Genomic DNA, 13,784 nt, shown 5'->3' on the forward strand with positions numbered 1-13,784 from the left:
GTGCTGTAGTAACTGAGGGCTTCAGAGGAATGAGCTGCAGAGAAAGAAAAGATGATGGAAAACTGTGATACCAGCATAGGCCCAGGAGTAAGGACAGTGGCCTATAAAACCTTCACAAAACAGAGTTCTTAAACAATCAAAGAAGAATATTGGGGAGGCCAGCCGGTCCTTTCCCAATTTATATACAAATAATCCCAGACGCATGAAGCACTCCTATCTTTGAAGTCTTCTGGACATGCAGGGCACCAAAAAGCCTCACTGGTGGGAACAGGCAGGAGAGATACTATCCTTCCACAACAGAGACCCCTGCCATCATGTCTCCTGACAGAGATAGGCCTGAGGTGAACTGGTGTGGTAAAGGTCATCCACAAAGCTAGCCTTTTAAATTGTTAATAGAATTGACCCTGAACTCCAGCTGAAAGCCTAGGGATGAGATTAAAGTCATATTTCAGTGATTTCAGAGCTCTGGGTCCCAGGGCCTAAGTTTGAAACCAGTCTATTCTTCTCCTTACCACAGATAAAATTAGTTTTTTTAAAGATTTTATTCACTGGGACACTTGGGTGGCTCAGTCCATCAAGTGTCTGCCTTCAGCTCAGGTCATGATCTCAGGGTCCTGGGACCAAGTTCTCCAATGGGCTCCTTGCTCAGTGAGGAACCTGCTTCTCCCTCTGCCTGTTCTGCCTGTTTTGCCTGCAGCTCTCCCTGCTTCTGCGCTCTCTCTCTCTCTCTCTGACAAATAAATAAATAAAATCTTTAAAAAAAAAAAAAGATTTCATTTATTTGAGAGAGAGAGAGAGCACACATGCAGGGGAGGGGCAGAGAGGAAGGAAAGGGAAAGAATCCCAAGCACACTCGTGCTGAATATGGAGCCTGATTTGGGGCTCGATCTCATGACCCCAAAATCATAACCTGAGCCAAAAACTAAGAGTCCAAGGCTTACATGACTGAGCCACTCCGGCATTCCCCCAAATTAGGTATTTTTTATTCATGTACTTTGTGTCTCTCTTCCCTCCTAGAGATAAACGCCATGTGAGCAGGAAGGCTGTTTCCCCACAGCTAGTACAAGGCCTGGCACAAAGTCTACTGAATGAATTAAAGAATGAAATTTACAATTTGGATCCACATAAGGAACTTCACATCTCCAATGTCAAACACTCATTCTTTTTTTTTTTTTTTAAGATTTTATTTATTTGTTTATTTATTTGACAGAGAGAGACACAGCAAGAAAGGGAACACAAGCAGGGGGAGCAGGAGAGGGAGAAGCAGGCTTCCCGTAGAGCAGGGAGCCCAATGTGGGGCTCGATCCCAGGACCCTGGCATGATCTGAGCTGAAGGCAGATGCTTAAGGACTGAGCCACCCAGGCACCCCTCAAATACCCATTCTTTACAGAGATAACTACCTCCCTGGGTCAGAGGGAAGCTGGGAAAGATACAAAGAATGATTGAAATCACATATAAAAAGAATTTTCATGGGGAAAAACATCCATGATCCCCTGATCTCCTCAAGGTTTCAGAGTTCTCTTTAGGCTCTCCTTTGCATTTCCTCATTTCATCTTCCTAACAACTCATAAGGCAAGAGGAGCAAGGATTATTTTCTCCCTCTGGTAGTTAGGGAAACAGGCCCATGGAGGAGAAAGTTCCCTCCAGATCACATGACGAGAGGGCAGAGAGCCAGGACTAAAACCCAGGACTCCAGAGTCCTGGATCAGTTCAGTCCTACAGACCCTGATTCTTCTGTTGACCAGCACCAGACCCAAGAGTTCCAGCAGTGGGCCCCAAATGGAACTAGTGGAAGGCCCTCTCCCACTCATCTCTTCCCACAGGCCTCCAGTGGTTGCTTGGCAACCAGAACCCAGCAGTAAATGGCCTCCAGTCAGATCTGTTGCTGTGGAGTTACCAAGTCTCTCTCCCTTCACACCTGTGCATGCTCTCACTCTCTAGTAATGAGACTTCTCCCCCACCCCCACCTCCCCAGTAAGATTCTCTTCTTGATGCACAGTAATTAACCTCTCATGAAACAGAGGGGGCTCTCAGGGACCTATGCAGCCAAGGACCCCAGGGAACAAAGCACTACCAATGCCTTCATCATCCAATATCCTCCAGAGATGAGAGAACTCCTTTCGTGAATGGTCCTGCTCAGCAGTGCTCAGAAACTCCTCTTGTTCTCTCTCTACCTTCCACCCTGACAAAGGCTTTCTGAAATCCTGAGAGATCAAATTGGCTGGAGAAATTTAATTGAACACTTCAGACAGCGCCTGTCCTGTTCCAGCACTCCTGGAACCACAGGAAAACCTGCGAAGGGACCCAGTTAGCCTCTGCATATGAACTAGGGGCAGAGGAAAAAAAAGAACCTAACATTTATTGTGTTCCTAATACATGTCAGGCCCAATATTATGTTATCACATGTAGCCCCCCCATTAACAAACCTGTGAGCCTTTTACAGTTGAGGATATTATCTATTCACAGAAATAAGGTAACTTACCAAAGCTCACATGGCTTTAAAAAAAAAAATCACAGAACCTTTGTTTACAGAAGTCTATATGTGTAAGTTGATATATATAAATAGCTATGTGTTCCTCCTCCTTCCTAAACAATTAATGGATCTTCCAATTCTGTAAATTCCAATCCTAAATCTCTCTCATTTCCATCCCTTAGGTCATTTTGTCAGTCTTACTATTATGTTCCAAGTGTTGTATTCTCCCAAAATTCATACACTAAAGCCCTAACCCCCAATATGGCCATCTTTGGAGATGGGGATTCTAAGTTAGTGATTAAGGTTACCTGGGGCCGTAAGAGTCTGGTCCTGATCTGATAGGATTAGTGTCCTTATAAGACAAGACACCAGAGAGCCTGGGCATTCTCCATACATAAGTCCCAAGAAGGGCCATGTAAACACAGCCACCTGCAACCCTAGGGGAGAGCTCTCACCACACATCAACCTAGCTGGTACACTGACCTTGGACTTGCAGTCTCTAGAACTGTGAGAAAACAAATTTCCATTGTTTAAGCTACTGAATCTGTGGCATTTTGTTACCATAGCCGGACCAGACTAATACACTTAATTCAGGCCCTTTATAACTTACTGGAACCACTGGCTTCTTTGCCTTGCTTCCACCTATCCTCAAAACTGAAGCAAGGGATTTTTCTAAAATGCAAAGCCGTCCTTGTTAAAACCTTTCTGTTTTAAAAACTGTTTCTGTTTTAAAAACTTTCTGTTTTAAAAACTGTCTGGCAATGGTCTCCAAATTTAAGCCCCTGTAAGTAAGGCCATGTGAGCACATTCCCACAATATTTATGTATTTACTTAGATCATATGTACATACTTATCTACTTCTGTACACAAAAGATGTTAAAATACATAAAAATGATATAACTACTATCTCAATGTTCACATTTTCATGTATTTATGAACAGTACAGACCTTTTTTTTTCTACTGGAAAGCACACATACATACATGCACAAAATCTCTTCGGTAATTTTTTTTTTTTTTTTAGCAAAAGCAATGTGATTGACTATGTCAGATCTAATTAGATCATCATTGATTTTACCTCTAAACATGCTTGACAATGAACTTGTGCCGGGAGTCAGAGAAACATCAGTTCAGCCATTTTCCGTGTTCTCTTGGGCTTACTATACTGAGTATCGTCTTCAGGCAGAGGTTTCTTTGCAGGACAGTTTTAAAACCACATATCCATTGTGAAGGTTTATTTAGTTAAATCAGGTGGTATAATGAGTAAATCCACTGCAAAAACTCACAACAGCTGGGCATAAATGAAGGCGTGAGGGAGCCACCACTGCCAATCCCTTAGAAGGACAGAATGTCTTCCCTTACTTGAAGACTTTATGAATTCAGGATATGTGACCATGTGATATGGAGATCACATGAAGACATCTTTGTCAATCCACATAGGAAATATTAGTAAATATGCATTTTATGTTCATAGACAAAAATAAATTCTAATTATTTCTTCAGCTCTCTCAACAATCATCAGATAGGTAAACTATGGCCCATTACAAGAAACTTCTATTTGCTGTGAAAGGTCTCCCTGACCTTCAAGATGCTGCCTTCCAGCAAATTTCTCTCTCAGCACCCCTCCCTCCTCTTCACAGCCTTGCTCTATTTCCCCTGTATTGCTCACCATGCCCCCATATTCTGTGCTCTCATCTCTCCATGTATTGGCTGTGAAAAGGATGTTAGACCACACAGGAGGAAACGTTCGGCACACATACTTAATAAATGCTTATTGAATCTCACCATACGATTGGCAAACCAAATGGCAATTAAACCAAAGTGGTTCTTCAATTTTAGCCTGCCTCAAAACCACCTGGAAGTCTTGTTATAACACCACATTGTGGGGCCAAAGATCAGAGTTTCTTACTTAGTGGGTCTCAGGAGGGGTGTGAGAATTTGTATTTCTAACAAATTCCCAGGTAATGCTCCTAGAACCACTGAACCAAGTCTGTTCAGCTTCTCACATCTCTAATAACTCATCAGTCCTCAATACTTTTAATAGAGACTAACTGAACAAAATAAACTTTTATCTCTATATAAATTAATAATTAACTTTATTATAAATGGAAATATGGGCTCTGGAAGACTCAACAGCACAGTGTAGAGAAAAGAGCACATAACTTGGAATCATCAGAAGGTCTGAGTTGAGGGGTGCCTGGGTGGCTCAGTGGGTTAAGCCTCTGCCTTTGGCTCAGGTCATGATCTCAGGGTCCTGGGATCGAGCCCCGCATCAGGCTCTCTGCTCAGCAAGGAGCCTGCTTCTGCCTCTCTGCCTACTTGATCTCTGTCTGTCAAATAAATAAATAAATCTTAAAAGAAAAAAAAAGGTCTGAGTTGGAATACCACTTTGCAAATGTGTGGTCAATCTAACGCAAGTTAATTACTGAGTCTGGATTTTTTTCTTCTGTAAAACAGGAGTGAATTAAAATAATATCTGCCCCATGGGGTTAATTGTAAGATAATAACATACGGAGATAATTTATAAAAAGAAAGTGTTGTAAGATATATGCACAATGTATTAATGTACATTTAACAAGTTGAACGGAGAGATAATAAATAACACATGCTTTGAATACTTTAAATCACTAATCTTCAGAATTTCCAATCCTGGTACTAATTCATTATTGAAAAGTATATGATCCACACTTTACTATATCATCTCAAATATATACATACATATTCATTTATTTATTTAATTTGTACTACTGTGCTAATAAATTTGTAGTAAATACCAATAATAGTAGTTGTGGTGGCCAGCTTCCAAGATGGTCCCCAATGATCCTCACCTCCCAGGATTCATACCCTGTTTACTTTCCTCCTACAGTGATTCAATGACCAGCAGACTACTCTAAGTCTAAGTAATAAGAGACATTGCCACTTTATCTCTGGTTTCTTGGCTCTCTTCCCCTGGGGGATGCCATGAAGATGCTTAAGCAACTACATGAAGAGAACCACATGGGAAAGAACTAAAGCCTCCTGCTAACAGCCAATACCTGATACACATGAGTAAGTAGCTTTGGAATGTGACCCTCCAGCCCCACTCAAGCCTTCAGATGACTGCAACCCGAGCCAGTATCTGGCTGCAACCTCCTAAGAGGCCACAAGACAGACACCAAGCCACTCCCAAATGTTTGATCCACAGAAACTGTGTAATAATGAATTATTGTTGTTTTAAGCCATCAAGTTTTTAAGTGATTTGTTATACAGTGACAGATTATGGACAAAAGAACTAACATTTACTGTGAATTTACTTTATTCCAGGAACTATGCTAAGAAACATGAGCCTTATGATGTAGATGTTATTAGGATCCTCAAAAAGGAAAATGTAGCCTAAAAAGGTTAAGTAACTTAGTCACAATTCCATGATTAATAAGTGGCAGAACTGGAAGCTGAATCCAAATTTCTAACTCCAAAGCCCAGATTCTTGGTCACCCATTTGTATGAGCAGGATAAAGCCTCTTAGACAGTTAAGCAGCAGAAGCAACTGAGTCCCCAAGAAAATCTTCTATAAAATCAGCAAGGGGCAGTCCAGAAGCCAGGCCTTCAACAGCACTAGTGCTTGATGCCTTAAGACCCAGAAGTTCCACATTGGCCCCCACCTCCCAGCCCTTATACTAGCAGACTAGTCACCCCCTGATAATCCCATGCAAGATGCCCAGGACTCACCCAGATCTGCAGCTTCACTCGCTTTTCATGGCGGTAGACTGTCTTCACCTTGAAGTCAATGCCCACTGTGCTGACGAAGGCTGGGGTAAAGGTGTCATCGGCATAGCGGAAGAGGAAAGAGGTTTTACCAACGCTGCTGTTGCCGATGATAAGCAGTTTGAACATGTAGTCAAAATTCTGGTCAGAAGCATCTTTGACTCCAGCTTTAGTATCAGTCACTGAAGCCATCTGTAGGAGAGACCTGCGGTCACTCAGGAACACACCTCCAGTGTCACCAATCATTAATGGTCACTCCACCATTCACACACATACACTCCACCCAAGCATCACTGAAGAAACACACACACCACAGAATCACCCAAGTACTGCACCTGCTCCAAATGTTGTCTCAGGATTGGGGTGGAACACAGTTCCTCCCATTCATTCCTTCTGCAAATATTTACTGAGCACATTGCTCTGGGTCAAGTCCTGTGCTGAGTATAGGGACTACAAATATGAATCAGACAAGGGATATAACCATTGAGTGGCCACAGATTAGAGTGAAAAAGCATGTAAACACAGGTAACAAGGCAATAGATAAGTCATAAGATAGAGGGAAGCCTTGGCCCAGAAAGCCCACAAGAAACATCTAACATCCAACCCACTTAGAAGGCATGATGGTCAGGACGCCTGGGTGGCTCAGTGGGTTGGTTCTCTGCCTTCAGCTCAGGTCATGATCTCAGGGCCCTGGGATTGAGCCCTGCATCGGGCTCTCTGCTCAGCAGGGAGCCTGCTTCCCCCCCACCCAACTCTCTCTGCCTGCCTCTCTGCCTACTTGTAATCTCTCTCTCTCTCTCTCTCTCAATCTGTTAAATAAATAAATAAATAAAAAGAAGGCATCATGGTCAAGGAGAGTTTCCCACAGGAGGCAGCTCCTGAGCTAAATTTTGAAAAGAAAAAATGAAAACAGTAAACACATGAATATCCCAGGAGAGGCTCAGCATAGGGTTATCATTCCCTTCCTTCAAAAACGTTCATGGCTCCCCATGGCTCTAAAGATCTAAAGATCTTTAACCTGTTTAGGTTAAACAGGTTAACCTGACAAAGAACCAACTAACCAAAGAATAAACTCTCTAAAATTTATCTTCACCTCAGCCTTCTCCCTACCAACCTGTGCCACTCTTACACCTTTTATGCCACTTTTTTTTTTAAAGATTTTATTTATTTACTTGACAGAGATCATAAGTAGGCAGAGAGACAGGCAGAGAGAGATAGGAGGAAGCTGGCTCCCGGCTGAGCAGAGAGCCTGATGCGGGGCTCGATCCCAGGACCCTGAGATCGTGACCTGAGCCGAAGGCAGAGGCTTAACCCACTGAGCCACCCAGGCACCCCCTTTTATGCCACTTTTAAAATGACATACTTGAAATATGTCATGTTATTTCTTGCTTTGTTCCTTTAGACACATATTCTTTCTGTTTACAATACCCTTCTAAGAAACTCATCTTCCTCCTTATAGATCTAAATGAAGTCTCACCTTCCCTGTGCAAGGCAAAGTCTTGCACTCCTGCCTCCATGCCCCCAGAGTACACTATCAGTCCTGGTATCATTTCAAAACTGTTTACCACTCCAGCTACTCCTTCAGACCAAGTATCTTGGACTTAATGTGCTTCATTTCTGCATCTTTCTCCTCTAGCACAAGTCCTAGTATATATATAATAAGCACTCAGTAAATGTGTTCTGGATTAATAAAAATTACATCAGGGTGCCTGGGTGGCTCAGTGGGTTAAGCCACTGACTTCGGCTCAGGTCATGATCCCAGAGTCCTGGGATCGAGCCCCACATCGGGCTCTCTGCTCAGCAGGGAGCCTGCTTCCTCCTCTCTCTCTCTGCCTGCCTCACTGCCTACTTGTGTTCTCTCTCTGTCAAATAAATAAATAAATTCTTTAAAAAAAATAATAAAAATTACATCATCCCTCTGGGACTCAATCTCATCATCTGGAAAATGGAAAGGACAATTTCTGTCCTGCTTTTCTTACAGGGCTGTTAAGGACTTAAATGAGATAACAATAAGTAAGACTTTAATAAACTGGTAAATCCCACACAGCTGCGAATATAAGTCATTTTTGTTCCAAATCCTTTAAAGCCTCAATCCTTTGTTTATTTATTTTCTTATTTGCTCACTCATCCATTCAGCAAGTATTTATTTATGTGCCAGGCCTTCCCTGAGATCCCAGCTCTCTCAAACCTGCCACCTTTCCTAGATCACTTTGGATCTGAACCCCATAATCCAGCACTCGGCCCCACAGTCCTATTGGAGCAGCAGGTGCCCTACTTGTCCACCTGCAATCTCTCCTTATGCTCAGCACTGGGTTCTTGGACAGGCTGTGTAAGCGATCAGAGGAGGGTGGGAGGACAGTCCTCACATGAGATAATGTCCAGGGTGTCACTCTCTTTAGAAATTTGTTTTTTGAAGGAAAGAGTCAACAAAACCAAAAGACAACAGACAGAATGGAAGCAGATATTTGCAAACGACCTATCAGGTGAAGAGCTAGTACCCAAAATCTATAAACAACTTATTAAACTCAATACCGAAGGAATAAATAATCTAATCAAGAAATGGGCAGAAGTTATGAACAGACATTTTTCCAAAGAAGACATCCAGATGACTAACAGACAATGAAAAAATGCTCAACATCACTCATCACAAAGAGGTACCACCTCACACCAGTCAGAATGGCTAAAATTAACAAGTCAGGAAATGACAGATGCTGGCAAGGATGTGGAGAAAGGGGAGCCCTCCTACACTGTTAGTGGGAATGCAAGCTGGTGCAGACAGTCTGGAAAACAGTATGGAGTTTCTTCAAAAAGTTGAAAATAGAAGTACCCTACAATTGCACTACTGGGTATTTACCCCAAAGATACAAATGTAGTGATCCTAAAGGGCACGTGCACCCCAATGTTTATAGCAGCAATGTCTACAATAGTCAAATTATGGAAAGCGCCCAGATGTCCATCAACAGATGAATGGATAAAGATGTGGTATACAGATACAATGGAAAACTACTCAGCCATCCAAAAAAAAAAAAAGAAATCTTGCCATTTGCAATGATGTGGATGGAACCCATGGGTGTTATGCCAAGCAAAATAAGCCAATCAGAGAAAGATAACTGTCATATGATCTTATTGATAGGTGAAATTTAAGAAACAAAACAGAGGATCATAGGGGAAGAGAGGAAAAAAATAAGACAAATTCAGAGAGGGAGATAAACCTCTTATGAGACTCTTAATCATAGGAAACAAACTGAGGGCTGCTGGAGCAGACAGAGGTGGGATATGGGGTAACTGAATGAAGATATCAAGGAGGGCACCAGATGTAAGGAGCACTGGGTATTATATGCAACTGAGGAATCACTGACATCTACCTCTGAAACTGAGTGTACATTATATGCTAATTAATTGAATTTAAACTAAAAAACTTTTTAATAAAAAAAAAAAGAGAAATTCCTGTTTTTGTTCCTCAAAAGAAAAGAAAGAGATTTTGACTGGACGAATTAGCTTTATAAGCCTCTGAGGTGACAAGGACAAGAAACTGACAAATGTAGAAAACTGAAAGCTCTCTTGAAGAAAGGTCACTCAGATATGTAGGATTATTAACAGGCCTTAATGATGTAAGAAAGATGTCAGGGTTCAAAGCCAATGGCCAAGAAAGAATACTTGAGACATCTTTGGTGCAAAAAGGTGACTTTATTAAAGCACACCAACAGGACCAGTGGGCAGAAAGAGTTGCTGCATGGGGTTATGAGGGGTGGCTAATGATAAACTATGGGGTTGGGGAGGTTAGGAAAAGGGAGGTTTCAAAAGAACTTTTATATGCAAAAGAGGACCTACAAGATAATGGGTGCCTTGCCATTGTCAAGTTAAGGTTGTTTTCCTCTCTCTGAGGTCTTAACATTAGGTTGTTGGGAGATGCCTGGAGGAGCTTTGCACAAGTCCCTGCCAGGGGTGGCAGGCTGCAGGGTGTCAGCTTGTGCTTCGTCTTCAGCCACTCTTCTGCTGCCTCATCAAGATAAGACTGGGGAGAGGTGGGTTAAGTAGGCCTTCTGCCTTTAGCAGGGTGTCGACACTGACTTGGAGACTGTTGAGTCCCTAGAGGAATATCACTCTGCCCATTTCAAAGACTTGTCAATGATCTGTAGGTACTAAGGAAATGTAATGATTTTTCTTCTGCCTTTGTTTCCCACATCATTTAATATGCCACCAGTAGCCTTGGGTGGCCTCTGTTCTTCCTTCTCTTTTCTCCCAGCTCTCAAGCCTTTATCTGAGACCCTCTGTCCCATTCCTGTATCAATCTGCCTCGTGACAATGCTCACCGGTGGGTGTGGAAAATGCCCAGGACGCTTGGACACATGGAGCATGTATATGGAAGAAGAGAGTGAGACCAGAGGGGAGGTGCCATCTCTTGCTTAAACTGTCTTACAGCCCTAACTTTCCAGCTTTTCATGGTACAAGATGCAGAGCCTGTTTCAAGAATTGGCAAGTCAAAGGAATTATGCTTTTTTTTCTACTTAAAACAAGGGAAACAACCACAATAGCCTCACACCATCCTCTACTACTCTGCTTACAGTCGTTTCTGTTTACAAGACAGAATTTCTGCTTTGAAAGTGTATATTCATCATAAAAAATTAGAAAAGAATACAAGACACCCCATCCACTCAGAAACTGTCATTGTTAACATTTAAATGTATTCCCTCCCTTATTTTCTTATGCAACAAAATACCATGTTTTTATATTTTATTATTTGTTGATTTAAAAAGTAATACATACATTGAAAATAATTCAAACTTTTACTGTTTGCAAGCATTATCTTATCACCATTTGTAGCTGGCATTATTTTCCTAATTTTTACGATAAAAAATAAGTTATATATAACCTAAAGATTTATAGTGAAAAGTTAGTCCTGCTTTCACCTCTGATTCCCAGTCTCTCTGTTCCTCTCCCCAGAGGCAAATATGATACCAGTGTATGTATTCTTCAGGGTTAGTCTCTGCATCTACAAACACAGAGGTCTGTTTATATTTTTTATCTATATATAAATGATAGCATACCATATATCCTTGTCTATTAACTTCTATGTGTATTTTAATAGCTGAGATCTTACTTTCCATTCATTTTTTAAATTTTTTTAAAGATTTTATTTACTTATTTGACAGAGATCACAAGTAGGCACAAAGGCAGGCAGAGAGAGATGGGGGAGAAGCAGGCCCGCTGCTGAGCGGAGAGCCTGATGCGGGACTCGATCCCAGGACCCTAGATCATAACCTGAGCTGAAGGTAGAGGCTTAACCCACTGAGGCATCCAGGCACCTTTCCATTCATTTTTTATCCTGCTTCTTTTCACTTAACATTATACCATAACTATTTTTTCTGAGACTTTTAAAACTCTTCATAAACGTCATTTCAATTGACTACATATTCCATCCTTTGGAAGTGTCATAGGACCATTTCTTTAATATCATATCTTTATTTTTCTATTCTTAATTATTGTATCTTTACATAAATATTTGCTCAGTTTCCTATTTTTCCTTAAGAAAGATCCCTAGAAATGGAACTGCTGGTTAAATATCAGCAGTTATAAATAAATAAACTTTGAGTAACTTTATGAAAACACAGATTTGATCCTTACCTCATTTCACGACCTCTATCTCATTTTATCCTCTAAACATGGGAGGTAATATTAGGAAGACAGATATTATTATTTCCATTTAATTAAAAAACTGAGAACCAGAAATTAAGAATTTGCTCAAGCCTCACAGCCAACATTTGAGACTAGACTTAGTACCGTGCCTTGTTAGAGCAAAGTTCAAAATCCCTGCTCTATTCCTCAGCTGAATTTTTGGGCAAGTCATATCACCTCTCTAAGTCACAGCATTTTTACTTTACAATAGAGAAAACACTACCTCCTTCACAGAGTTGTGGTATAAACAGAATGAGTAGTTGCCATATGTAATTAATCTAGCACGGTTTCTTGGCCCATGAGAGGTACTCAATAAATATTATTTCATTGGCCCCTTTAATTCACTTCTGCAGTCAAATCCTGTTGAACTGCTCTCTTCCTAATCTGGACTACATCATTGGAGTTTGTTTTACAATTAGGCTCCTCTTCTGGATTCCTCTGAGTTTTATCCATCCTTACACCCTGTCAACACTGGACCTATAGCAAATCTTTAGGGTACGTTACACCTCTCAATAAACATTTACTGAGCATTGCCATGTGCCAGACTCTTTATGTAAATATCATATTATTAGTCTTCATTTTCTCTGGCAGCTGTTTACGCTCTTAGATTTTTGGAAGAACAGAACTGGGAGTGGCAGCTTTACCATAACAAAAAGGCTGGCTCCTGGTCCCAGTTTTCCCAAAATTCAACGTATGAACTTGGGCAAGTCATTTAAACTCTGACCCTCAGTGTTCTCATCTATGATATGATAATATTACCTACCTCCGAAAGCTGCGGTGGATTTTAAGTAAGAGAATCCATATAAATGTGTCTCTTAAACTGTGTTGAGAAAAACACATGTGGCCTCGTTGGAGAATTGGTGGGGAAAGTGCCTGCCTTTATGAGCTACGTCTGCCACAGGGAGTGAGGCAAGAGTAAAAACTAGTTTCAGTTCCTAATCTGATCCACTTCCCTTCATTTCACAGGTTAAAAAAAAGAGGCTTCCTAAAGAGAAGTGATTTGTCCAAGGTCATACAGCAAGTCAGTTGGAGTATCATAACTAGACCTTCTATTATTTAATGACTCCCAGACTGGATTAGGCTTAGGAAAATTTCAAACTTCAACATGTTTAGGGTGAGTAAAGAAGCATCTTCAGCACCCTGCGCAGCTCTTTTCTACCACCTGCATACTGTACTGTCAAGATCTGTTGATGTGCACACAGCGTAGCTTTCCCAGTAGGTGGTGTGAGAGTAGGGAGAGGTGGAGGGCAGAGAGGTTCTGCTGAAAGACATATTCAGATGGAGGCCTCCCAGGGAATCTTTTCAGCAAGGTGGCAGGGGCTACACGGACATCTGGAAGAGAGGCAAAAAGCATCCCAGCAGGCAGCCGCCTGAGGCAGATATGAGCAGACAGGTCACGGCACAGTGGTGAGTGCAGAACACATTTGTAAGATAATCATCAGTCAGATCTTCCCTGTCTTTTGTGCCAGTCACATAAATGATACAGCTGGGTAGCTCACTGTGTCCGTGACAAGCAATAAAGATGAGGGCCCAGGGACCATCTGAGAAGTCATCTCTGGTCCCAAGCTGCGGGAAAGAAGGAAACGACCCCTCTGAGGACTGGTATGAAAAACAAGGCTTTCAGTCTGATAGGCAGCAGAAAGAAGCACTAAGAAGCTAACTCCAGCTAGGAAAGAGGGGAGAGAGTAGGAGAGAGCCCGAAAATATGGTAAGAGATCAACTCATTACATGCAGTAAACAAGTTAATGATTGAGCCTCTCTCTTTCTCTCTTTCTTTTTTAAGATCTTGTTTATTTATTTCAGAGAAAGAGAGAGGGAACACAGAGAGGGAGGGACAGCGGGAGAAGCAGACTCCCCGCTGAGCAGGGAGCTCAACACTAGACTTGATCCAG

General features: G+C 41.7%; 1 protein-coding gene across 2 annotated transcripts in view; it reads right to left on the minus strand.

Moving 5' to 3' along the window:
- Positions 1–13,784, minus strand: part of RAB3B (RAB3B, member RAS oncogene family) — a 78,552-nt gene that overhangs the window by 61,468 nt on the left and 3,300 nt on the right. For both annotated transcript variants that reach the window (XM_059137066.1, XM_059137067.1), the window contains exon 2: positions 6,181–6,408. In XM_059137066.1, the coding sequence (XP_058993049.1) occupies positions 6,181–6,408 (228 nt within the window). The remainder of the gene's footprint in view (positions 1–6,180; positions 6,409–13,784) is intronic.

This window comes from Mustela lutreola, chromosome 10 (genome assembly GCF_030435805.1).
Source record: "Mustela lutreola isolate mMusLut2 chromosome 10, mMusLut2.pri, whole genome shotgun sequence".
Taxonomy (NCBI): Eukaryota; Metazoa; Chordata; class Mammalia; order Carnivora; family Mustelidae; genus Mustela; species Mustela lutreola.